The sequence below is a fragment of the Sciurus carolinensis genome, chromosome 5, assembly GCF_902686445.1.
Source record: "Sciurus carolinensis chromosome 5, mSciCar1.2, whole genome shotgun sequence".
Taxonomy (NCBI): domain Eukaryota; kingdom Metazoa; phylum Chordata; class Mammalia; order Rodentia; family Sciuridae; genus Sciurus; species Sciurus carolinensis.
Genome location: NC_062217.1, coordinates 100,588,321 through 100,614,387, shown reverse-complemented (window position 1 = coordinate 100,614,387; position 26,067 = coordinate 100,588,321). Strand labels below are relative to the sequence as shown.

The window sequence follows — 26,067 nt, the reverse complement described above, 5'->3', positions numbered from 1 at the left end:
TATTTATTTTTTTAATGTGGTGCTGAGAATTGAACCCAGTGCCTCACGCATGCTAGGCAAGTGCTCTACCACTGAGCCACAACCCTAGCCCTAAGCTTTACTATTGATTCTCTACCTCATATTCTTTTCTCTGTTCTGTGCCAGATTTAGACTTGGGGTAAGCAGGAATGAGTGTCCTTGCTTTACCCATAGGAACCCATAGTATGGTTATTACTAAGTTCCCCAAAAGGGTGATGTTTGAATCACATGCTGATCACAGTGGGGTCTTTGGGAGAGGCTGGGATTAAGAGCAGTATCGCAGGCTAGCCAGGGGATTTGGGCAGAGCTACTTTTTTTTTTTTTTTTTTTGACTCTCTTTTTTCACACTTGAGCTGGGATGACATCTTCTCAGTGATGTGTTGAGATAATGAAAAGATCTCAGTCTTTTCTTTCCCCTCTCATCCCATTGGGCGACAAGAGCTTAACAAAGGGAAACTGGCATTATTCACTGTCCTTGGACCTATATTTTCATCATTGGGTCACAGAAGTGACCTCTTTATAGGTTTCTGAATCACATACAGAATCTTCCCTTTCTCTGTTCTGAATGCAACATCCTATATAAGGTGCTAAAATGTCTCTCTGTCACTGAAGGAAACCGCCGTGTCCCATATAGAGTTGATGCTGAGATGTCAGTCTTTTCAAGCTGCTGACTTCTTCTTGGCTTGGTTTTATAGGTGTTTGTGGAAATAAACCCTGTGAAGAAAAGAATAGCACTGCAAATTCTGGGATCTTCTCTACCAACAACCTGAGCAACCGTCACCTGGGAAATTCATCATCACACACACAGGACCAAGACAGAACTATTGGAGAACTGAAGGTGGCTCAGCTACAGAGCTCAATGCCTCAACTTTCTCCTTTGCCTTTAAAGGTGATTGTCCCCTTGCTTCTTTTTTTCTAGATTTATAGGAAAGAGAATAGGTTGTGGAGTCTATCCCAGCCCCTGAGTCCTGTGCTCTCTAGGTTCCATGTCAGGTGGTTGGTTAACCCCTCTGATCCTAAGTGCCTGCACTACATGGTTGTTGAAAAGTATGTAAAGGGGGAGAGACCGAGTTCCTGACAGAGTGTCCAGTGACAGGGTTCATTTTGGACACTACAGTGTCCCTAGTCACTAATTATAATTGCTCATGGTGATAACATGAACAAATTGATCGCTGCCAAGGGAAAGACATGGACATCTCAATATCTTGGCTTCTAAATGGCCTTCATGCTGGTAGCTAAGTGGCTTTGATCTTGACCACCACCCCATGGAGGAAGATCTTGAAGCCTGGTTTTGTCATGTGGAGTGATATGCTTCTGCCATCCTGCAGCCACCTCCTTGAACACTGGGTGGGAGAGTTTGCCTTGGCCTCTCCAGATCCACCTTCTTCTGCTCTGGGTCTCTTGCAGCTGATGCACATAGACCATGTCAGATTTCTCTTCTGATTGGTTCTGCCCAGAAATAGCTCTTATAGGAGTCTGGAATTTGGGAACAGGTTAGGACAGGCTTTTTACTCTCCCTGTGCTGACACAGGTTTGTTGTCACTGCATTGATGAGCACAGTTCCTATCAGGCAGTCTGTGCCCCAGAAGGACTCTCTAGGTTCTGTTACCCACACTTTCCTCTTGCCCAGACTCAGGGATGATAACAGCCTCTGCTGTTTCTAGTCCCTGATGCTCAACTTCTTCTTCTTAGTTTTTTTAAAGGCTGCAAGAACCCTTAAAAAGAGTTCTAGTGTTAATCCTCCTCCCTTACCCAGGTTGACCTTGTGCCCTTTCTCATTCTTTCTGGGCCTCAGAAAGAAACAGACAAACTCATCTTATCTTTTTTCAAATAGAGGCAAAGGTGCCAGTCCACAAAACTGTGCTATGCCCAGTGTACAGAAGGAAAAATATCTTTTCCTTCTCTCCATCTTAGGTTCATTGGCTGGAATCCTTGTAACAAAAGGCAGATTAACAAGAGAAAAGTATACACATTTTTAAAAATATAAATTTTGTGTGAGCTTTTAAGGGAAATGGAAGACTTGAAGAAACAGTTAAACCTGAGTATATGGTAGGTTTGATGATGAATGGTGAATCTTGGAGAATTGTGGTAGGTAAAAGGGCATGAATCAACTGGGGGATATTTAGAGAGACCTATTAATTTTGCTTCTTCTCTGTGTCCCTTATTCTTTGGAGTTAAGGATGCTCCTTCCTTCAGTCATAGGAAGAGTACCTCTCACATGAGGGTCTTATTCCCTGCTTCAGGGTAAGGCCAGGAAAGCCTTAAGTTTTATGACTTGTTTTAGTGGAGAAGGGCAGAGAAAGTTAAGACAGACCTTCCTGCTTGTTCTGTTTCTCAGATTCCTTTGGCTTAAAATATTCAATATGCTGGAGGTGTCATATTTTGGGGTAACATGTTCTGAACTCAGTCACCAAGATTTGACATGCTCTAAGGATTCATGAATGTTCCTAATTGGCCATGATTCTCACTCAGCATATCCCAGGAGGAGTTCCATGCAGGGAGTCAGCAAAGAATAACAGTAGTTGACATTTGCACGCTTACCTGTGTGTCCAGTAGTGCCCTGGATACATTACATGTGTGATCTCATGAAAGCTTCATGCTATGTGAGATATGCTATGAGATGATTACTATTGCCAACCCTTTTTATAGGTGGTGTGCCTGAGGCACAGGGAGGTCTCCAGGGCATTAGTGAGGCTGGAGTTGGAATCTAAGGAGTACTGTTGGGTTGCTTTCTGAAAGGCTTTCTTTGGCAGGAAACAGGGTAGAGGAGGCTTTGGGATGGGGCTTCTGTGGCAGTAAACGTGCAAGATGGTTTTTGGGGGAAGCTGAGAGGAGAAAAATGGTGTTTCAAAGTCATAGCTGATGACAGCACAGGCTGCAGGACCTATACAGTCAAGGCTCTTCTAGGTCACACGGCCAGGTAACCTTCAGCATTGTAGTTGAGTTTAAACTCTCACCCATGGTAAGTTGTTTTGCTCTTTAAATTTTAATATTTAATTCCACATTATGTACAACCAGAAGAAAGGGAAGTTGTACTCCATATTTTATATATATATATATATATATATATATATATATATATATATATAAATAATGTCAAAATACATTCTACTGTCAAGTATATATAAAAAAAGAACAGATAAAAAATTTTAATCTTTAGACAAAATACCTTGTCAGACCAAAGGATGTTAAGTGTCTCTAGAAGAATTGAGGTTTTATCTACTACTATATTCATGGCTTTGGAATCTCCTCTGTTGGATTGATAATTTTTCACTTTATTTAAGCTTGCTTATTTTACTATGTGCTAATAGCATTTTTCCAGTTTGGACCAAAAAACACTAAGCAAAGGGATAAGATGGGACAAAAGATTTCATCTTCTAGACACCTGTAGAACATGACCAGAAACCCAGGCATTCTCTGCCTAGCAGAGACCATCAGCCCAGCCCAGCCCAGCCCAACCCAGCATGCCCTCAGCTTGCTCCCTCCTTCCCTGCTGTTACTTGCTAAGTCTCCACTCACTGTTCCTTGAGCTTTTGTTTTGACTAGACCTGATTTCACATTTCAGTTCTCTCCCTTACTGTCTGCATGTTCTTCGTCTCTGAACCTCCAGGTGACATTCACACTTTTATCACAAGAGTTATTGGTTAACTTGTCAGGAATCTCTTTGTTAAAAGTATCTATCCCACCAAATAGTAATTCAATATGAGCAGGTCTGTCTCATTACCATCTCCCCAGAAACATGCACAATTACCTATATCTTAGTCCATTTTCTCTTGCTTTAACAGAATAACACAGACTGGGTAAATTAAAAACAATACAAGTTTATTGGTTTATGGTTCTAGAAGTTGGAATGTACAACATTGTGTTACTACATCTGGTAAGGGCCTTCTTGTTGAGTCAAAACATGGTGGAAGGCACCACATGGTGAGAGAGCAAATATAAACATAAGAGTTAGGGGAAAAGGTGGACAATTTTTCTCATTTTATAACTAATTCACTCCCCAAACAATTTATCCAAGAGGATTGGGCCCTTATGACCTAATCACCCCTTAAGGTATCACTATATTATGATGGCAATTAAATTTCAGGAGTTTGGGAGAAGGCATTTAAACCATAGAAGGCATTTAATCCATTGGGATTAAATAGGTGCTCAATAAATCTTGTTGCATGATTGGATGGATGAACAAGTCATTGTCACAGAACCAAGCAAAATGCCTGGTATATGGAAAAATCATTTTTCTCTTTCCCAAAGCATTCAACTATTGTCTACTATAGACCCAACATAGTTACTGTTGCTAGGAATGATTGAATGTCCTCCTGAGGTCATTAGTATATGTGAGGCTTGACTGGTATAATGTGTGAGGCTTCCAGAAAGTGCCTAGATAGCTTCAGTTCTAGCAGGTATCTTGGCACATTGAGTGGAAACAGGAAGGAACTTATGTTTATTGAGCCCCTGCCATGTGTTGGGCATATTTATAGTCAGTCACAGAAGGGGGTCCAACCTACCAATTCTATGGATTGGGAAATGGAAGCAGGAGAATCTGAGATACTTGGCTAAAGTCACATGGAGAAGAACTGACAATGCTGGTGATGAATCCCTGTTTCCCAGACTGGAAGCTCATGCTCTTTCTGGATATAATGCTTCCTATTCCTGGAAACTGGTGATAGATAAGAGAAACCATGTGCATAAACACAGCAGGTGCCTCATGCCTTATTTTCTTCTGTTTCTTTGGGGCAGGGTGCTGGCCCTTCTTGTCCTCCACTACCTTCAGAAACCAATGCTGGTGAAATCTACTTTGTGGAGCTGGTTAAAGAAGATGGGACACTTGGATTCAGCGTGACTGTAAGAAATTTTAGGAGGGTTTGGAATACTGTTAAAAAGGTGTCCCTCTGGAGCCTTGGTGGGGCTTGATTCATCTACTTCCCATGTGCCACTTGTACACAGGAAGTGGGTGAACTAAGAAAGTCAGTTAGAAGCCTACTGTGGGGATGGGTATTCACCAAAGACAAACTGGGAGATACTAGGTTGAGAAAGTCAAGTGTTAAGGAACGTTAGCAAGTGAGGAAGAGTGTAAATGGAATTGATATGTCCTGACTCTGAGGTTAAGCTGGACAATAAGCAGAGGTGGCAAAGTGGGGCTTCAGGGATACAGGTCAATGGTGAGTGGTGAAATCCACTGACATCCTAAGCAGGATCATAGTAGAACCTTGATCTCAGTTCTCCAAGGGCCAGACTGACACTTTGCATTTGACTTCTGAACTCTAGCAGAACCTTATAGAAGGAGATGACCCATAACCTTGATCACTCAAGGGACTGGGAATGGCGCACACAAATGTGGTAAAACCTCACAGGTCAGGTGTCAGAAGGTACTGCTCTTGTTGACTGAAAATTGAATGGGACTTTATAGTGAGTAAGGAAATGTCATGGCTAATAAACACTTCCAAAAGATAGATGAATGGAGGGCATTCTTTGCTTTTCTATATGATAATTCTGTATACCCAGGATTCCTGGATTGCAATAATCTTGTCAGTTGATGATTTTAAGGAAGCAAGTAAAACACCCAGAAATAAGGCTCATGAATTCATAGGGAGTGAGCAGGCTTGTACCAAGTATGGTCAATTTATTCTTGGCTTGTGGTAGTACATTTATCAGACACCAAACATAGCTATCTCTCATTTGAATAACTTGGTAAATTTTAGATTATTAATATATATATATATATATATATATCTTGATAATAAGAGGAGGCTGGTGATTTCTTTTGGTTGGAAAAGAAAGTTTGATTTTCTTTGGAGAAATTTAATTGCAAAAATAATTATTAAAATGTCTCACTCAAATCCAAAGAGCCAAATCCATGGGAAACCACAGGAATATACATTAAATTAAAATGAAACTTTGTAAGTCTCAACTTGTCCAAATATAGCTGGTGGTATATAGAAAAAGGGTACTATCTTACAAAGCTGGTAGAAATATGGATAATTATATGCACATTCACATTAGGATGCAATCTGGCAACATCTCTGTAATGAAAAATGCACATATCCTTAGGCCCATAGAAATAGAAATCAGAATTCCACTAAATAAGACTGTATATGTGAAGATGTTTAATACAGTATTGCTTACACTGACAAAAACTCTGGGGAAAAATGACTATAGATCAATTGAGGAAAGGCTGCATATGCTTAAAACAAATCAGTCAGTGCCAGCTCTAGCTATATGGAAAGACTTCCATAAAGTCTACAGTCAGTAAGAGGTCAAGATGTAGAGAACTAACTGTTCATATGACCTCCCTTTTGTGTAACATGTAACCTAGGTTTTGTACGTTTGTCTGTGTTGATTAGTAAGAAACAAAGGTCACCAAATAGTAGTCTGAAATGAAGCAGAAGTGTCTGTTTGACTAGGAAGACAGAACTTCATCACCCTCATACAAGTACAGTAAGTCTAAAGAGGGACTGAAGGAGCTAGACAGAGGTCAAAACAGGCGGAAGTCCCAAGCAAGGCAAGATTGTGAGAGTGCATGTCTGTGGCTGGCTCATGAGGTGGGTTGGGAGCCCTTTCTTTTTTACATTTAAAAAAATTCATTCCTCTTAGTTACACATGACAGTAGAGTCTATTTTGACATATTTATACAAACACAGAGTAAATCTTATCCTAATTAGGATCCCAGTCAGTCCCTTCTTGTTGGTTGGTTGCTGTGAGGTTTTTGCATGAGAAAGGCTAGAAACCTGGTTTCACAGGGTCTTGACTATAATGAATTAAATTCCAACAGGTCTTAGAGTTGGTCAGCTCTCCGTTACTATAGTAAATTCCTGAACTAATCAGTTAATAAAAATAAAAGGTTTGTTTTAGCTCACAGTTTTAAAGTTTTCAAACCTTGACTAGTTGGCCCTGTTCTTTTGGGTTAGCACATAGTGGAACAAAACCTCTCAGCTCATGGCTGGGGAGTGAAAGAGAGAAGAAAACAATGGAATCTCACAATCCCCTCTGAGGACACCCCCCAAAAAAACCTAAAGACCTCCAAGTAGGCCCACCTTTTAAAGTTTCCACCATCTCCCAATGGTGCCACACTCTGGCCAAGCCTATAACACATGGGCCTTTGGTGATAATTCAAATCCAAACTATAGCAGGGTCATTCAGTTGACTGGTGAGTGCAGATGTCCATCTTGTAGCTTAGTCAGACTTTTCTTTAATCCTTTCTATGTAATTATATGAACACAGAGAAAAGTACAGAAGGATCTATAGAAATATACCCGTTATGTCCAGTGATTAGTATGCTCTGTAGTAGGGTTGGCAGGCATTAAAAAATTATGAGAATGTACAATCCCACTGATAAAAATTCTGGCTCTCTATATGTCTACATGCATAAAGTAAATCAGAAGGAAAAGATAGAGTTAAATCTCGATGTTCTGACCTGTAGGGTATTCATAATTTATTGTTAAAAAATAAGTTACAGAATACGGTATAGTTTCATTCTATTTTTAAATCTACACACACTCACACAAGACATGCCAGGCACAAATCTTCAGGCCTGTAGGCAAATCCACCTATGTTGGTTGTTACTTATAGAGACATGGGGCATCCTACATGACTAGTTATGAAGCACCTACCATGTGTGGGTGCTGAACTGGAACTGTAGTTTGGTTATCCTCACTCTGTTCAAGTTGTTATGTTCCAGGCAAACACCTGACCTTATTGCTCAATGGAGAATACAGTCTGCACAGGTGAATGTAGAGCAGGAGGTCGAAAGGAGATGAGGCAATGAGATAGATGTGGGGCAGGAGGGAGCTTCCTTCTTTATGGAGATTGGGGAGTCCCCCCAAGAGGTGTCAGATGGGTGGTGAGTTCATCCTTGTTTTTCAGGGTGGCATCAACACAAGTGTGCTCTATGGAGGAATCTACGTGAAATCCATTATTCCAGGAGGCCCTGCTGCCAGAGAAGGACAGATTCTTCAGGGTGAGAGGGATGGAGTCATACTGGGAGCTCTGTGGTCTGGGCCAGGGAGGGTTAGCCTTAGGCCCACTCCTGCTCTGGAAACTCCTGCAGACTATGGTCTCTCTAGAGCTCAATTTTCTCACCTGCAAAGGAGAAGATCTTACTTTCCTTACCCCGAGTGAGGGAGTTAATGGTTATAGTTAATGGTTGTAGTGACACATTGGGAAGCATAAAGGGATATAAAATAGGAGATTTAAAAGAAGCTTGTTGCTGGTCTTCATAGGAGAAAGTATTGCTTCTCTGAGAGAACAGAGCTGTCATTGGTGATCCTACTTTAGTATGGGGGGAGACAGTGAATCTTCTGTCATCCTTCCCTGGGAAGACAGAGCTGGCATCTGCATCCCTCCCAACATACTTTAGTATTTGGGGGAACTCAGTGAGTCTTCTCTCTGTCCTTCCTCAGGTCTCACTGCTCTGAAGGAAGGGAGTCATTTTTATTATCTTCCCAAACTGCCAGAGTTGAGCCAAAAGAGGCACTTAGGATCTTACTTGTCTCCATTTCCTCTTGAATTTCAGTCTCTCCAACATTAACCACATCTGTCTCCCTGACCTTTCTGAAAACTAAAAAAAAAAAAAAAAGTTTCTAGGGATATAAATATTACCCCTGAGCAACTTGAAAATACTTTTGAAAATGGTTTTAAACATCCTGTGAGCCAATAATAGAAAGGCTTTCATATCATTGATCTCAGAAGGAGGGGTGAGGTATACAGAGAGGTGGTTGATGCTCAGGCTGAGACAGGATTCCCGCTGACTCCATGGCAGCTCTGTTTCTGTCCCACTTGTTGAAGCTGCATAGAGGATGCTAGGCAGGAGCCTTGCAAAGGGTCCTTTCTGCAGTCCCAGAGGTCCAGGATGTGACATGTGTCCTTTTCCCAGGTGACCGACTCCTGCAGGTGGATGGAGTAAGTCTGTGTGGCCTCACTCACAAGCAGGCTGTACAATACCTCAAGGGTCCTGGGCAGGTGAGTATACCCTTGCTGGGGGTCTTCTTTTCCTTCTGGAGCTTTCCTGGAAACATCAGAAGCTGCAGTTGACTCTGAGTGTGAGAGAGGCAGCCAGGGGGTGGGGTGAAAGAAGTTTTTCCTTGTCAACACATTTTGTTTCACTTCTTTTTCTTACCATCACTTTTCTATGAGAATGTCGAAACTCAGGAGATAGCAGACAGATGTTTCCAAGCAGAAAAACTCATCCTCTTTAAATAGCCTTGAAGAGATTATGGTTCCTTGTCTAGATTTAGAAATCAGACAGTGAACAGAGTCAATGGGGCAAAGCAATCTCTCCAGCCTGGCTCTCGCTCAATCCTCCATGCCTGCTCCAACCATGTTGACCAGTGAGTGCATCTACCAGCTCTCAGGTCCTCTCTCTTCCCTGCCTTTGCCCATGATGACCCCAGCCTCCCGGTTCATGCTCTTCCCCATTACCCTGTTTCTACCCACTAGGACATGGGCTAGGCTGTCCTGGGATATTGTCACCATAATATGATGGAAATTCAGGATGCCAAGAGTTGGAGGTTTTCATTCACCGTGTATTTCTTACACCTATTGTTACCAGGCAGTGTCTACATGTTCCCATGCTATTTGTCCTCTGCTGAGCCTTTAATTGCTATCATGTCCTGAGCCACAGAGCTGGCATCACCCTTTTTTGGTAACTGAGGAGTTAACAGAGATAGAAAGGATTCCTGGGAGCCTTTCCAGCAAACTGCCAGGTGGAGCTTGGCTTTCTTTTTGTTTCCTTTCCAAAAGCCTGGTTCATGGTCAAATTTACTTGTCTTGGTGACCTTGGCTGACATATCTTGAAAAGAGTTATCATTTATTAGTAACCTCTGTTATTTAGACCTTTGCTGATGAACATGGATAAGGAGGACACTTGACTGACCTGCTGGGATGGAGGCAGGTAGGAAGTGTTGCTGTGGTGTCATGGGCCTTGTGCTGAATAACAGTTGCAGCTGAAGGATGGAGGCAAAGCCAAGTCTCCTAAAGGGAAGTTTGGCATTTTCAACAAGATTTCAGGTGGTGTCTGGTCACTGTTCTTGGACCACTTCAGTTAACAAGGGTATCTAGTGCTGTGGGGAAGAACAATGGGAAATCAAACCAGAAAGGAAAGGGGAGGAAAGACTGGCATAGGCCTGGATGCCATCTGATGTCATCCAGGTGATGGGAGACATTGAAGACTTTAATCTAGATTGTTCCATGTTCAGTTTGTTTTACAACAATACACCAGTAGCCACGATGGGGGTGGACCAAAGGAAATGAAGATAGGTCCAGTAAGCCAAGTTAGTGGTAGCTTGCTGCAGTTAGCTGGGCATTGACAGTGGACAGGGAATGGAGGAGGAGCAGTGGAGACATTGTACAAGCCTTACAACCAGATAGGTCTTTGCGGGGCAGAAGAGGGAAAGTCAAACCACTTCAAGTGCAGCCCCTGTGAAGTTAATGGAGGGATGGCTCCGTGTTGTGAGAGCAAAGCAAAGAGGAGTAATATTTTAGGCAGGAGAAGGAGGGGCAGCAAGGATAAGTAAAAGAAGGAAGATGAGTTTGACACCGAAAATGCTGACAAGATGTTAATTCCAGGTGCATGAGTCTAATCAGTGGTTAGAAATATGGGTCTGGATACCACAAAGAGTCTAAATGGAAGACTTTGATTTGAGATTCAAATGAAGCAGCTTACTTTGAGAATCAGAAAATTAAAAAAAAATTCAGTGAAGGGAATGCCGCCTGGTTGCTATTTGAAGTACAAATTGAGTTTGTCCACCCATCCTTCTAGGTTGTAAGACTGGTGTTAGAGAGAAGAGGCCCCAGGACTGCACAGCAGTGTCCTTCTACTAATGACAGAATGGGAGATGAACAAGCGGCTGTTTCCTTGGTAACAGCCCTGCCTGGCAGGCCTGTGAGCTGTGTCTCAGTGACAGATGGTAAGAGGAAAGAGAATTGAGTGTTACTATTGTCATGTCATCACGTACTGCTTTTGAATTATCAAGTCAAAAGGGAAAGACAGGAAGACTTCCTCTAGATTTTCAGAAAAAAAAAAAAAAAAGGAATGCAGATCATGATCATCAGCAGAGCTGATGGGATATATTTCTAGAAAACAAATGCATTGTCCCAAAAGGATTACCAGGCATAATTCTACTCCCAAGCCTTCCTCAGTTTTTGATCAGCTGCCTGAATGTTAATGTTTGTACATAAGTATTTAGGGATGAAATTGCAATGAAAGAATCATACGTTTTCAGATATACTTGGTTTTGTATTCCAACTAAGGCATTTGTAATGGAGTTATCTGAGGACTGATGAGGCAGGTTGTGAGATGAAGGTGTTCAGGAAAACAGCCTTGTTATAAGGATCATCTAAAAAAATCCATGATCAGTTTAGAGGGTCATATTTGTACATCTTCTGACAGATTGCCTCTTTGCATGTCTTTTGTGATTTTGTTTCTGCTAGATTGAAAATGTTTATTTCCTTATGATGTCATGATTTAGAGCTTAGCCATATTCAGGCCCTCCATAGAGATCTTGGGCACACCTGCAGAGGGTGAGAGACAGACTGAATGCAGGGTAGTTATTGGGTTGAGTAATGGGGTGGCTGTAGGAGGAACATTTATGCTTAAATAAAATGTTTCCTCTTTTCTTACTCTTCTGCACACCTCAATGGGGACCTTTGAAAAACTGACTATAAACTGACCCAAGAGGTCAGAATGGTGATAGTAGAATCGGCTATGTCACATGTCTCCACCCTACTGCTTCAGCCACTTGCATTCTTGTTCCAGTTGACGTTTAAAAGTTGAGTCTCTGTCCTTTTGGTCATTGATTGTCGGCTGAGTTGGTGAAAGTTGACAGGAAGAAGCCCAGGGACTTCTTTTGCTGCCATACTCCCTAGATGTCCAGGGTTGTGCCTATCTTTGGTGTCCAGGAGTGACTTTTGTCATATGGTCAATCCACACAACCAAATACAAGTGCAGCTAAAACACTGTCCACAGAGTTGATCATTATTGTACCCAAACCAAATTATACAAAATTTAGTGTTGAGAATACTAAAACAACCATCAATCAGGGTCCCAAAAGTGTAATGTATATTTTATTCAAATACAAATTGCATGTGTTACATCTGTAAATTATATCACTGTGTTTATTTTGTTGGTTATCTATAATTGCATTGTCCACACAATGGTAACCAATGGTTGTCCAATATGGTAACCACTTGCCATGGGTGACAGTTAAGTCCTGGAAGGCGGTCTAATCAAATAGATAAAATACATATTGGATTTTGAAGGCTTAGTTAATAAGAAGAATGTAAAATATCGCATTAATACTTTTTCATATTGATTATATGTTGAAATGATAATATTTTAGATGTGCAGATGGTACCCAACTTCTGATGGCTCTACTTACAATTTTTCAGTTTTACAATAGTGCAAAAGCTACTTACATTCAGCGGAAACTGTACTCTCAGCTCTGAAGTTTTATTTTTTTCTGGGGTTGGTGATGTGAGATATGCAGATGATTATCTCTGGAGATGGAAGGCATTGACACAGAGCTGCAAATTTCAGTCAGCCCTGTGATCATGAGAGGAAACAACGAATCTTCTCTTGTATGTTATGTTGATAAGCTAGGATGCACTATAGGTTAGTGGATTCAACACCTTTTTTACTTTTGATATTTTCAGTTTATAAGGGATTTATTGGCGATGTGATCCCATCATAAATTGAGTATTGAGTTAAATAAAATATGTGGTTAAAATTTTTATTATATCTGTTTCCTTTTACCATTTATTTATTTATTTTGTACCAGGGATTGAGTCATATCACTGAGCCATATCTCTAGACCTTTATTTTTATGTTTTATTTTGAGACAAGGTCTTGCTAAATTGCTTAAAGCCTTGCTAAGTTGCTGAGGCTGACCTTGAACTTGCAATCCTCCTGTCTAAGCCTCCAGAGCCACTGAGATTACAGGTGTGCATCACTACCCTGGCTTACTTTTTTCTTAATGTGCTTATATGAAAGTTTTGAAATGACACTTGTGGTTTATATTTGAACTCATATTACATCTCAATTGGGCAGCACTGATCTGTAACATGCATCATGGACTCTGTCATGAAAATTAGCAGGTGTCATCTTTCAATGCAAAATAAATTATTTCCTTGACAATTTGTATTTTGAGGCTTATCAGTTGTAATCTACTGAAAGATTTATTTTTATTAACATTTCAAATACAGGTCTTAAGTTCGAAGTCAAACTGAAAAAGAATATCAATGGTTTGGGATTCAGTTTTGTGCAGATGGAGAGAGAAAACTGCAACCACCTCAAGAATGACCTCGTGAGAATCAAGCGGCTCTTTCCAGGGCAACCAGCTGAGGAACATGGGGCCATTGCAGTTGGTGACATTATTCTGGCAGTCAATGGAAAGTCCACAGAAGGCCTTGTCTTCCAGGTGCTGGGGCCTTGAGGACCACAGCGTCATGTACAGGCTGACATCAGCCATCCTTGTTTCACCCCCAGTGCCACCCCTGCAGGAAATACTCAGGGCTCTTGAAATTCACAGAGCCTGGACTGATCACACAGAGAGAGCAATCAGCAGAATATTCCTACATTTAATTTTCTGCCTCAGTTTCCAAATAACTGACCTTAATGAAGCCTTGCTTCTCATTATGTTTATCAGTGAAACTGAATGTGAAATTCTGGAACAGGTTGTGACACTGGAGGGTCTAGAGTGGGTCCCTTTCTGCTCTCTTCCTCTGAATTTATAGCTTTTGACATATAGTTTAACACTGATTATCCTGCTTGTGATAAAATGAGAGAGAGAGAGAGAGAGAGAGAGAGAGAGAGAGAGAGAGAGAGAGAGAGAATGAAAAGATTTTTCTTAATTTTTATAGCACAAAATCTCCATCAAATGTTGTGTAAGTTAGTCAGCATCCTCCTAGAAAATGAGAAATTGGAGTCATTTGTGGAGAGTTCAATAAATGTGTGGGTAGGTTGTTGGGAAGCTGGGGGAGAGTGTAGCAGACTGGATCTGGAGCTGATCACAGTGGGGTATATTACCCACTCTCCCAAACCCAAAAGGGGATGGGGAAGGAGCAATTACCTAAGCCCAGAAACCGAGAGGGTAGGTGAAGAGGACTCACTGGCATGACAGTAGTTGAGGGAAACAACCATCCTGTGGCAACCCCATGGGGAGGAAGTCAAGAATCAATACCACCCTCTCTCTCTCCTTCCTGATCCCTGCCTGTACTCCTTTGGCCAAGTTCAACAGGGAACTTCATGCAGCCCACATAGGTGGGTTTCAGGAACCCAGAGCAGAATGGTAGAAAGGGAGAGCAGCTCTGGAGGAGCCAGGAGGGGTGTGGAGTCTACAGAACAGTGTGTGCTTAAGTGAGGAGATCTCACTGTCATCCCTCCATTTTCTGACTGACAGCTGTTCTCTGAGAGGGACTGAAGACACGGGGGACAGCAGTTCATGTAGTCTCAGTGGTCAGGTGGGAAAAGGACAACTCAGGAAACAACAGTGACTACAGAAAATAAGGGTCATAGCTGGGCACAATGGCACAAATCCCAGGGTACTCCCAGGGACTTGGGTGGTTGAGGCAGGAGAATTGCAAATTCAAGGCTGGCCTCAGTAACGCCTCCGAGTTCAATCCCTAGTACAAATAAAATAAAGAGTTGTGGGAGTTGAAAGCCCATACTGTTTTCAACTCTCCAGGAGCCAGGGAAGAAGTCCTGTGGAAGTCCTGGGCAGCTGAGGTGGGAGGCTGTGGAACATCTGAATCATTGGTTCTAAAGCAGGAATGGTGTTATCTCTCAGGGGATATTTGGCCTAATACAGAGATGTTTACAATTATCACAAGTGACAGGTAGTGCTGGCATCTTGTGAGTAGAAGCCAGAGATGCTGCTAAACATCCTTCAATGTATAGGATATGTGTCTCAACAAAGTACAATCCATTTGACCTCCCAGCACTGCACCCACCACCAAAAAACTCCTCAAACCCTCCATAATTATCCAGACTGAAATGTTAATAGTACCAGGAGGCTGACATATTCTGGTCTAGATAGGAAATAGGGACTGCTAAGATGCCTTGTGGCTGGTGGCTTGGAGCATAGGATCAGCATGATGGTAGCTTAGGATGTGGGTGCAGAGGGAGAATATGGGACAACTGGCTGGGGAGAGAGGCAGTGGCAGGTGAGAACAGGTTCTGTGTGCTGTGTGTTTGGGGCAAGCCAGGGAGGTGGTACAATAGCAGGAGGACTTGGCTATTTCTGCACTTTGGAGAGACTGCTCTTGGGCAATTCAAAGGAAGACAGGTGGTGACCTTGGAGAAAGCAGGAAGTGAAGCAGGGTTATTGTAGTATCATAGGTGAGAGGTTCTCAGGATCTCAGTAAACCATGGCAGGAAGTTCAGAGCCAGTGTCAAGCTTTGGAAGTCCAGGTAGTGGGGCTATTCTCAGCCCAGCCTCTGTGCATTGACTTTGTGGGGCCACAGGCCACTGTCCTTGGCTTCTTGCCCTTTGGGAAGTCAGGCTCACAGTGGTGTTCTCCAAAGTTCTCTGGAGCTGTGAAACAGATCAAGGTGGGAAAAGTGGTAGCACTCAGAACACAGTGGGGTGTATAGAGGAGAAGCTCCCTAGAGATGCCAGCCCCAGATCTGACTGTGACTCTGGGTTTCTTGTAGGAGGTGCTCCATTTACTGCGAGGGGCCCCACAGGAAGTCACACTCCTCCTTTGCCGACCTCCTCCAGGTGTGCTGCCTGAGATGGAGCAGGGATGGCAGGTAAGATGTTCTGCTCCAGAAGTCACCTGGTCAGGAAGTCTTTTTCCTGTCTGGTGTTTCTGAGAAACCTACTGCTGCTTGTAGGATTTTCAACACTACCTCCTTCCACTGGGGGAGAAAAATAGGTGGCTCACAAACATCAGTGAGTTTCCTTTCTCTGCCTGCTTCTGCTTCTCCCAATGCTGAGACCTTCATGTAGATGTTTACACATTTAGACTTTGACCATGAACCTTCTAGGACCAAGTTCTCTGGTAGCTGAGCATTGGAGAAGGCAAATAGGGGCAAAGAGAATACACACGAGTAAGGAATTAAGTGGAAAACAGGATGTATGCCGGCCCTCCTAAAGCAGGAGAGCATGTGGTCCTTCCAAGGCATGCGTGATCTAGTAAAAAAAAAAAAAAAAAAAAAAAAGCCACTAGGATCAGGGAAAGTCAAGAGTTTTACCTTGATGCTTATATTAGTCCAGTTCACCAGAGACAGTACCAGTCAGGTGTGTGTGTGTGTAAATAAATATGTACACACATACATATATATGTATATATAAATATATATATAACACATATATACACACACACACACACACACACACACACACACACATAAATATATATGTAAGAAAGAAAGAAAGAAAGACATTTATTTAAAGGGATTGGAATTTTGGCGACTGTCCAGCCCAAATTCTATAGGACCAGTCAAAACAGGCTGGGGGCTCAGGGAAGAGTGCATGTAGAAGTCCAGCTCTAAGAGAGTCTAGAGGTAGAAGTCCCTTTTTCTCGGGGCTGGGTAGGAGGTGGTCTTTGTTCTCAATGACTTCATCTGATTGGATAAGGCTCCACAGTGTGGAGGGTAATCTATTTTACTCAAATTCTACTAATTTAAATGTTAGGCACATCTGAAAAATACACTCCTAGCAATATCTAGACTGGTTTCTGTGACCAAATTCTGGGTTTTGTGACCAAATTAACATGGAATTCCCCATTGCTGTGCCCCCTGTAGAGTCTCTAGGAAACAAGCCCTTAGGCAGACATTGGAGTGCAGGATATTTATTTGGTCCCTCCCTGTAGGACATCACCTGCAAGGAAGAGGTCAATATGATGCAGCTGCAAAAAAGGGCCTCAGCGATCCCCTTAGAGCTATCCTGAAATGTGCTCTGCATTAACCCACAGAGAGGTGTGTGCTGGTCCAGGGAGGGGGCCTAACTTCAGCTGAGGAAGCTCACTCAAAACTGAGTGCACTTCCTGGGGAGGGACTGGCTATTAAACATCAGCAGCCATGCATGGAGTATGAGGAGAAGGGGAAAGATAAGGAAGTAATGAGAAAGGACACAGATCTAAGAGTCTGCCATTCAGTAGAACAGAGAAATGGGCGACTGGTAAGTGGGGGGAAATGGTGTGGGGATGCAGCCTGGGAGATAGAATTTGCTGTGGGGAGATGGAAGATTCTTATCTAAATGTTTCCATTCTTCCTCTAAAGTAAAAGGCAAGGTGAGGACAGAGAAGATGAGAAATAATTTAGAGTAGGGAGACAGGAAACTGAATTTTCTAGGGATGCAGAGAAAGATTATCCAGAAGTCATGCATCTCACATTAATGTGGTCAGAGGCTCAGAAGTACCTGTAAGGTCCACAAGTAGTTTCACTAGAAACCAAAATTAAGATGAACTATCTGCAGGTAAAAGAGGTGGAGAGGGACGAGAGGAAGGAGCTGGGGGAGTTCTTTTTTCTGTGGGAGTAACAATGGGGCAGAACCACAGATGTAGGCAGAGTCAAAGGGAAATTATGGGAAGAGGAGAGATGGGGATAATTAAAAAGCAGCAGATCCTGGGCTGGAAGCCTGAAAGAGTGGAAGGACTATAGGAGGGAGAGAGTGTTTGGGGACTGGGAACAGGAAGTAGAGAGAGGGTTAAAAAGATCTTGGAGGTCTCCCAAGGAAAACAAAAATGTGATAACTTCTTTCTTTTCATTTTTTATCTCATCTATTTCAATTTTTGATTTTTGGTACATCCATTATAATGTATAAGTCTATTCATGGTATAGCGTTTCTACTTTATAACTGAATAAATATGCACCTTCGGTGGTATGTCTTTCTCAGTGTGGGGAAATGCAGTCAGAAGGCGAGGAACCCTCAGGGATGGGGTGGTGGAGGTGAGGACAGGACTGTGAGTTCAGCCATTTGCTCACAAGGATGTAGATTATGGGATAGAAGTGCTGACTTAATTTTCAGGCAAAGGTGAAATCAAGACTCTCATACAGTTATAAACATGAGCACGTTAAAGATTTTCTTTAACTCACTCAAAGAGGGAACAAAACAGATGTTAAAACTGGTTCAAAAGAGATTTTGAAGAACTACATGTTTATTCAAGAGTTGTAAAATAGGTCAAAGACCGTGAATGTGGCTAGAATCAGAAGACCCAGAAGGTTGTGCTATGCACAATGCATAGTCTTCTAGAAACACAGATTGTCTTTCTGTAGAAGGTTGAGCAGTGGTAACAAGGCAGCAAGTCATCACAAGGTCACCAGAGAGAAACTAAAAGGCCAACAAAGATGTAAGCAATAGAGGTGAATCAAGTCATGTTTGAAGAAGTGAGGTTGAGACCCAGGAAAGAGCCTTATCCTGGAGGACAGAGAAGTCTGTAATGACAGATGAAGACAAATTAAAAACAAAACAAAACAAAACTCTTTTCTTATTGGAAAGTAAGAGAAAGTAAGTCATTGTTTTTTTAGTTTTTCTCCTGTTTTTGTTTTGTCTAAATTTCACAAATACTGTAGTATCCCTTATTCAGAAAAGATATGTTTCAAAACCCCAGGGGATTCCTCAAACCATGGAGAGTAACAACAGCTGTATATCCCACCCACCTGATATGCCCTGCAGCAATACCACATAGTACCAGAGTTAATCTGTCCTTCCATCTTATATGTCCTGATGGCTTTTTGCATCACTATTCTTGTGCTTTTTGGCCAGTATTAAGTAAATGAGGATTATTTGAACAGAAACACTACATACCATAATAGTTGATCTCTAACCAAGATAGCTACTGAGTAATTAATGGGTGGGTAGTGCATACAACATGGATACGTTGGACAAAGGGATGATTCATAGCTTGGGCAGGATGGAGCAGAATAGTTTGAGATTTTATCATGCCATTGAGAATGGTGTGTAATTTAAAATTTATGAATTATTTATTTCTAGTATTTTCTATTTAATATTTTTAGACTCCAGCAACTGAAAATAGAGTCATAGATAAAGTGGTGTGTGTGTGTGTGTGTGTGTGTGTGTGTGTTTATGTGTGTATGTAGTGAGTTTTTCATTTAAAAAATAGAGCTCACATTTATTGAGAACTTTCATTGCCCCTAAACTAAGGTGCTAGGGATAGGACTGAGTTGGTTGTTGGAGTCCAGAGGGAATAGGAGGGAGGTCTGGATCCTGATGGAGGGGTCTAACCCCAGGGTCCATCTTTAATTGCTCTGAGCTACAATCATGAAAACAGACTTTTCTTTCTCAAACAAGCAAGTTTTAGAGTTTGCTCAGTGTGCACCATGGAGCCAGTAATCATTAGCATTTCTTTTAATAGATATCTACACTCTCAGCAGACCAGGAACTCACCAGGCCAACATGTACCGACTCAGAATACAGCCCCAGCCTGGACCAAGAGGACAGATGGAGGGACAGTGCCTCCCTGGATGCAGGAGAAGGCCTGAATCTCAGGCCAGAGTCTTTTCAAAAGGCCACCAGAGAGGCACGAGGAGGCCAAGACAGAGAGAAACTATGGGCCAGGTCCTTGACACATCCTCTGGAGTCCCATCCTCATTTATGCAAACTTCACCAAGAAATGGAGCCACCAATATTGACTACTTCTTTGGAAAAGGATTTGAGGCAAAATTGCTATTCTGTGTGTGATCTCAGGAGACTTGGAAGGTAAGACTCATGACATTTACAGACATTTTGTAAATTGTATGCCTTTCATTACAAACAAACAATCAGTAACCTAGGCTCAGCTGCTTATTGTGTCCAGCACTGTTCTAGACATTTGGAGGGGAAGCAGAAGCAAGAGAAGCATAGCTTTTGTAACCATAGCTTGTGAACTTTGGGGGAAGCAAACCCCATTTAGACCAAGATTGTTCCCAGTATGTCCTGGAGAATACAGATGGCAGGCCTCAGGTTTTCATAAAACATTGTTCTGCACCATGCATAGCCTTTTAAAGCCTCTAATAGTCATAAGAGAGAAGTTCTTGTATGTATCCTTATTTCTCTTGAAATATAATCTTTATTATCCACACCAGCTTTTAAAAATACATCTACATCTTCACAACCAGACTAAAATATTGTTAATAACCATTTTTGTGCTCATCCACCACTAAGTATTTCTAGTTTACTGCTGTTTTATGAGAAATGTGACAGACAGGGTCCAGGCACACATTCCCTCAAAGCATCCTGATGCAAGTTTTTAAAGAACAGTGTGTTAGCCCAACAAAACCCACCTATCTGGCAAAGTAGAACAGGGCGAGCAAGCACACTCTTCAGTGATACTCATTTCAATTGTCTGATAATGAATGTATAAACAAAAGTGTATATATAGTTCCTTGCAATTGCTTTCTAGGCAGTAATTGATATATTTGATAAAATCATAAAAAGAATAACCTACAGAGATTTATCCAAGGACAACTATTAACATATATCTGTAGGACATATAAGAAGAAATCTACTTCCTGTAGGCATTAAGCAACTAATTTGGATTATTAAAAATTTTACATCCATATAATTTGGAGTGATGAACCCTGACAGCTGGATTCTAAAGTGGTTCTGAATTTACATGCAAGCCCAGACCTAGATTTACCATGGGCCTCTAGTTGATAGTTACTAAAAATGCTATTTTCAAACTAACTACTAGATAAGCAGTCAATACTTCATTTATGGTGACATAGAGTATCAGGATGTTCCATACAAAAATGATCTAATCTAAACTCATACTCCTTGCTAGAATCTCTTCTATAACACTCCACAAGAAGGAATCCCAACTTTTGTTTGAATAACTCCAGGAATACACAACTGGTTATCTCTTGAAGTGACCCATTTTACCATTGTAGAGTTGTTGATCACAAAGTGCTTCATTTTATCAAGATGAAATCTATCTCTTTATTTCTTCTACTTGGAAATTCTGACACTCATCTCCTCTTATCCTCTTGTCATTATTTTTTGTCTTGCAAGAAACATCACATTATTCTGTTTTTCTGATTAAATTTGGCTTTGTGTCCCTGCTTACAAGGGTATACCAGATGTCCAAAATCTGTCAGTCTTAGAGGGGGTTGCCTTTTGAGAATCACACAAGAGTTCTGAAGACTTGCCCATAATGTTCTAGTGGAGTCTCTGTACTTTACTTGAGTTGGTTGCCACCCTGTGCTGATTGCCCTGGCCTATGTGGTCCACATAGCCACGGCGGACAGCCTCAGTGTTTTTAGCACTGCTCCCTCCATAGCCCACACCTTCCCCTTGCACTTGCCTCTTGGTGATGGTTCTGGCTTTATTTTTTCCTTATTTTCTCTTTCCTATCAGGAACCTTTCCTCCTCTCTGAAAGAAAAACTCAAACCATGACAGCTTTCCCTCTGACAGTACATCAGCTTGCATTTAATGCACAAATAGCTAGTGACTGCCCCCTACAGGAAGAAAAGTGTGGCACATGGCCAGCAATCACAAGGCCGTTTCCCCAACTCCTGAGAAGGATGGGAATTAAAATTCCAAAAGGAGATTGTGGCTCTTTGTGGATCTGCTTAGAAATGTCTGCTGTTCTGAGGTGGCTGTCCCAGACCAACTGCTTCTTTATTTCTGGTATCCATGGGTCAAACTTTCTGCAATTTAGAACAAAAAAGCACAAACTTCTAGATCACCCAGCTTGGTTTTAGTTTTACCACTTACTAATGTACCTGTAGAGGAACTACCGTGAGCTGGAGGCTTCCCAATTATGAACAAGGATCACAACCATTGCACAGGATATGTGCAGATCAAAAGAAATAGTACTTGGCACAGAGTAGGGACTCAGCACTACTCTGTATTCTTTCCCTTTCCTGGACTATTTCTAGCTAAAGGACAGGTCCTGTCAATTGAAATTCCCAGCAAACTGCCAGAACTTATCATCTGCTGGGTGGCTACTTCCTAACCCCAGATGCCTTCCAGCACCACAGCAAACCCAGAATGTTCACAGAAAAGATTAAATTGACTGTTCCTTCTTTGTTCTCTTTTGCATTCTGTGTACAGAGATTTTATCATGTAGTCATAGATTTTTGTAAGCATGTCTTAAAAAAACAGTGCAGTCAATTTTCACAGAGGAATGTTGGGATGCTTTGTCTACTAGGTACAGGGCTTGGCTGGGGATGCATCTGCATCTTTTTCAGTGTTAGTTTCTAAAGTTTGAGCATAAGGTGAAAATCACATTAAGTTGTTTTGCCCCTGAACATCACTTTGGAAGATGTGATGTTATGTGCTCCCTTGGTGTGGGAGCAGATTACTTCTTTTGTTGAGCCCCAGTGCAGTCTGGAGGTTTGCATTTGTGGGCCATACTATATGCAAACTATGTGTCTTTAAATCCTGGGCTCATAGGAACTGAGAATGACTGAGGAGATGGAGGATTCCATTCTCCCACTCAATGTGTATTTCAGGGCTTACACTCATTGGGTGAAAAGTAGGACATTGCACAATGTTTGAGGTTCTCTCTTTCTCTCTCTTCATCTCTCTCTCTCCTCCCTCTGTCTCTCACGTAGCACATGTAGTTGAATTGATGTAAGTAAAATGCATGTAAATTTAGCAAGTGCCATTTTGTAAAAGTGATAAGATTTTATGGCCATTTAAGAAGCAACAAATAAGTAAATAAATAAGCCAGGCACAGTGAGACATACCTGTGATCCCAAAAAACTGGAAGGCCAAGACAGGAAGATAACAAGTTTGAGACCAACTTTGTTAACTTAGCAAGGCTTTGTGTCTAAATAAATAAAGAACTGGGGATATAGCTCAGTTGTAAAGCACCCCTGAATTCAATCCCCAATACTGCTACATGGATGAATGAGTGAAATACAAAATAAAGCAGAAGTCCTTGCAATGAACACAAAGTGACTACATACCACAGTGTCTTCTGTGGGAGGGTACTGCTCTTGGAATAGCAAAGAATAATTAGGAGGCTCAAGGAGCTGCCAGTCCAGCTATGACAACAGAGTAGCTACTGAGGGATGAATCTGCCAAAGAGCAGAGCAGGGCTATCATACCTGCCCTTGGATGAGAGTGTGATTGAGGGCAGTGAATGAAGCACACGCCCAGCAAGGACCAGCAGTAGTCTAACAGAGCAGAGCCCATAACAGGATCTCTGCACACTTATGGGACCCTCCCCACACCAAGACATACCTCTCTGACAACTCAAGAATATTAATCTCCATCTCACATTCATCATTTGAGCTTCAAATTCAGCACTACATTAGACTTCTCTAATTGATGTCTCAGAGACATTGCAACCTGACCTGCCAAATGTTAAATGAAGCTGGTAGGAGCAAAGACTCAGAGCTCCCAGTAGCATCACTAGGGCTCACAGGACCATTAGAGTCAGGCCCAATGCTGGAAAGCTAGAGAAAAGGCTGAATTTTGCATGAAGAGATACAAAACCTAACTTTTTGTAAACTTAGCCACAAGTAAATAGGACAATTATAATTCCTTATTATTTCAGATCTGAAATGCTATCTGCTAATTTATTTTCCTCGAAGGTAGAGATGATTTTGGTAGTCCAAATTTTTGAAGGACAGCTATCTATGGAAGCTGGGCTTTGTGTCTTATCTCTGCAAATATTCTATAGTGAGCAGAACTTCCAGAATGATTTAACTAACCTCAGAGCTAAATTGAGGTTCCTATTCATAGAAATTCATAAAGAGCTTCAGGATTTTGGTGGGGCCCTGTCAGCTTGTGTGGGAGAGATGGTTAGGCAGAGGGAGTCCACTGGGAATCTCCAGATCTTCCTTTAGATATCTTGTGTCTATCAAAGACTTCTGTTGAACAGCTCGGTAGGTAAGAACAAAGGCAGGAGCAGCCAAGTTCACTAAATGTACCTGGCGATGAGCAGAACACTCTGAAAACCTTGATTCCTTCTGGCGTTTCATGGGAGTCCTGCTGCATTCTCCCTGGATGCCCTAAACTGACTTTAAGCCCTGGTGAAGAACTCTGACTCTGCACCTGGTCTGCCCACCTGCCAAAACCTGGCCTTGCTCTGCTGTCTTTATCAAATTCCTCAGATCTCCAAATCTTGCCCTTTCTAAGCAACAGGCTCCACCTTGGGGCACACTGGCCTTTTTGTGACTCTTCTTTCCTTGTTCACCCTTTCTCATGCTGGTGGTGGAGTTCAAGTTCATATTGCAGTGGCAGCTTGAGTGTGTGCAGAGGAGTGGAGGGAAAGGCCATAGTTCTTCATGATTTATGGAGGAATGGGGACTAGGATCTCTCCCTGGGGACCACCAAGGCCTATCTGGAAAGGTTGATAGCCTTCTGGGTCTATGTCCAGGCAGGATCAGAAGCTGGAGCCTCAAAATGAAGCTAGACTGCTTATCAAAAGGGGTAGAGCGGAGGAAGGGGTAAAGTTGTGTTATGGACTTTCAGATGACTAATGGCTGGTGCGCCGCAGTTTTGTGCCCACTCAGTGTGGGGTGTGTGGCCTGGGCCTGTGAGGGCAGCAGTCTAGGTTTCCTGGATGTTTTTATGTTTATAAGAAAACACAGTTTATATGCAATGTGGACAATTACTTTAAGTTTTAAACCATTTTTTTCTTCCATGCATCCAGCAATTTTCCCTTTTCTTCCCTGCCCCAGCCCCCAGAATTTTTTTTTTTCCAGTCAGGCATGGTGTCACACCCTTATAATCCCAGCAGCTAAGGAGGCTGAGGCAGGAGGATCCCAAGTTTGAGGCCAGCCTCAGCAACTTAGTGAGACCCTCCCTCAAACTAAAAACAAAAAGAATTTGGAATGTAGCTCATTGGTAATGGGGGTCAGGAGTCTAATTTCTAGTGCCAAAACAAAAAATAAAATAAAAGTTTTTTTTCCTTGACAGTGAATGTTTTTCTTTAGTCCTTGCAAAATATTTTTATATATATACAGAAGTATGCAAGTATTTACATTGAATGCACTGCCACACATGCCCTGTAACTTCTATGAGCAGAAATGATGTCCCTTTCACAGCAAAATCAGGTTGAGACAGATGCTCTCTGGGTGTTTGGGTGTTTGCAGTCATTGGTAAGTGCCACAACTGATTTTAAGAGAGTCATTGTGGGAAAGGGGGAGGGAAGGAAGGGGCACAAAGCCAATCTATTGATTCCAGGGTGGGGAAGGAGGCTGAGAAAAGAGGATTTGTGTACTTGGTTTAAAACTAAACTAAATTAACTAAATCTCTATGCTTTTCTCTTAGATTTTCCTTCTCATCCTCTCTAACCAAACTTGCAACAGATATTATCTGAGCACCTTCTCTGCCTGTCTGCAGTGCTGTGCAATATTCTCCGCAGTCTGCCTGGACCGTTCTTTCTAATCAAGGCATATGTGGCGATGTTGGGGCAGTCCCTGGAATGCTCATTCTTTCACCATTGAGTCTGCAATATCACATAATGAATTTTACTGTTCCTCTGCTTCCTGTGTCCTTCTAACACAGGGAATAAATGTCACTCCTGCTGGCTGCCTCTTGAAATAGGCACTTTTTTCAGCAGTCAGAAAAAGACCTGATATATGCACAAAGTGCTTTGACAGTCCCCTGCTTGAGTTGCTCCCAGTATCCTTTGTTGGCTCTTCCATCTAATCCCTTTGCTGAAATCATAATCATTGTAACAGTTATAATAATAGCACTGACTGAAAACTTACCCTGTGCCAGGATCCATGGAAGGTATATACCAGAATTATTTAATTTAATAAGCACCCTAACAATCCTATACATTTGTTGACTTTCCAGTTTTTGCAATGAGAATATTAAGGTTCCAGAGAAATTAATAAACTCATTCAGGGTCTGACTGACTCTGTTTACCATGGGGAAAATTGATCCTAGAACTGGGTCATAGTGCTGCTCTCAATGCTGTGCCCTCTGGCAAATCCCCTGTGGTCTCCTGGGCTTGGTAAGATGTCTCTTGCTCACATAACACTCTCAGCTCTTCTACCATAGCACTCACTATGCAGACTTTATCATTTGTTTGCTGCCCTTTGGTCTTAAACTGGTGCTACTCCAGCACAGGCACCTTGCCTCATTCGCTGATTGCTTCCTGGTGCCCAGAGCAGCCTCCCGCAGGAGCTGTTTGAGGTCTGACTGGAT

General features: G+C 42.1%; 1 protein-coding gene across 1 annotated transcript in view; it reads left to right on the top strand.

Moving 5' to 3' along the window:
• Positions 1-25,524, top strand: part of Frmpd2 (FERM and PDZ domain containing 2) — a 138,577-nt gene extending 113,053 nt beyond the window's left edge. The window contains 9 exon segments of the mRNA XM_047553810.1: positions 714-907; positions 4,756-4,860; positions 7,879-7,972; positions 8,888-8,973; positions 10,772-10,919; positions 13,213-13,427; positions 15,662-15,760; positions 19,330-19,673; positions 25,183-25,524. Of these exon segments, the coding sequence (XP_047409766.1) occupies positions 714-907; positions 4,756-4,860; positions 7,879-7,972; positions 8,888-8,973; positions 10,772-10,919; positions 13,213-13,427; positions 15,662-15,760; positions 19,330-19,673; positions 25,183-25,231 (1,334 nt within the window). The 3' untranslated portion in view covers positions 25,232-25,524.
• The last annotated feature ends 543 nt before the right edge of the window (positions 25,525-26,067 follow it).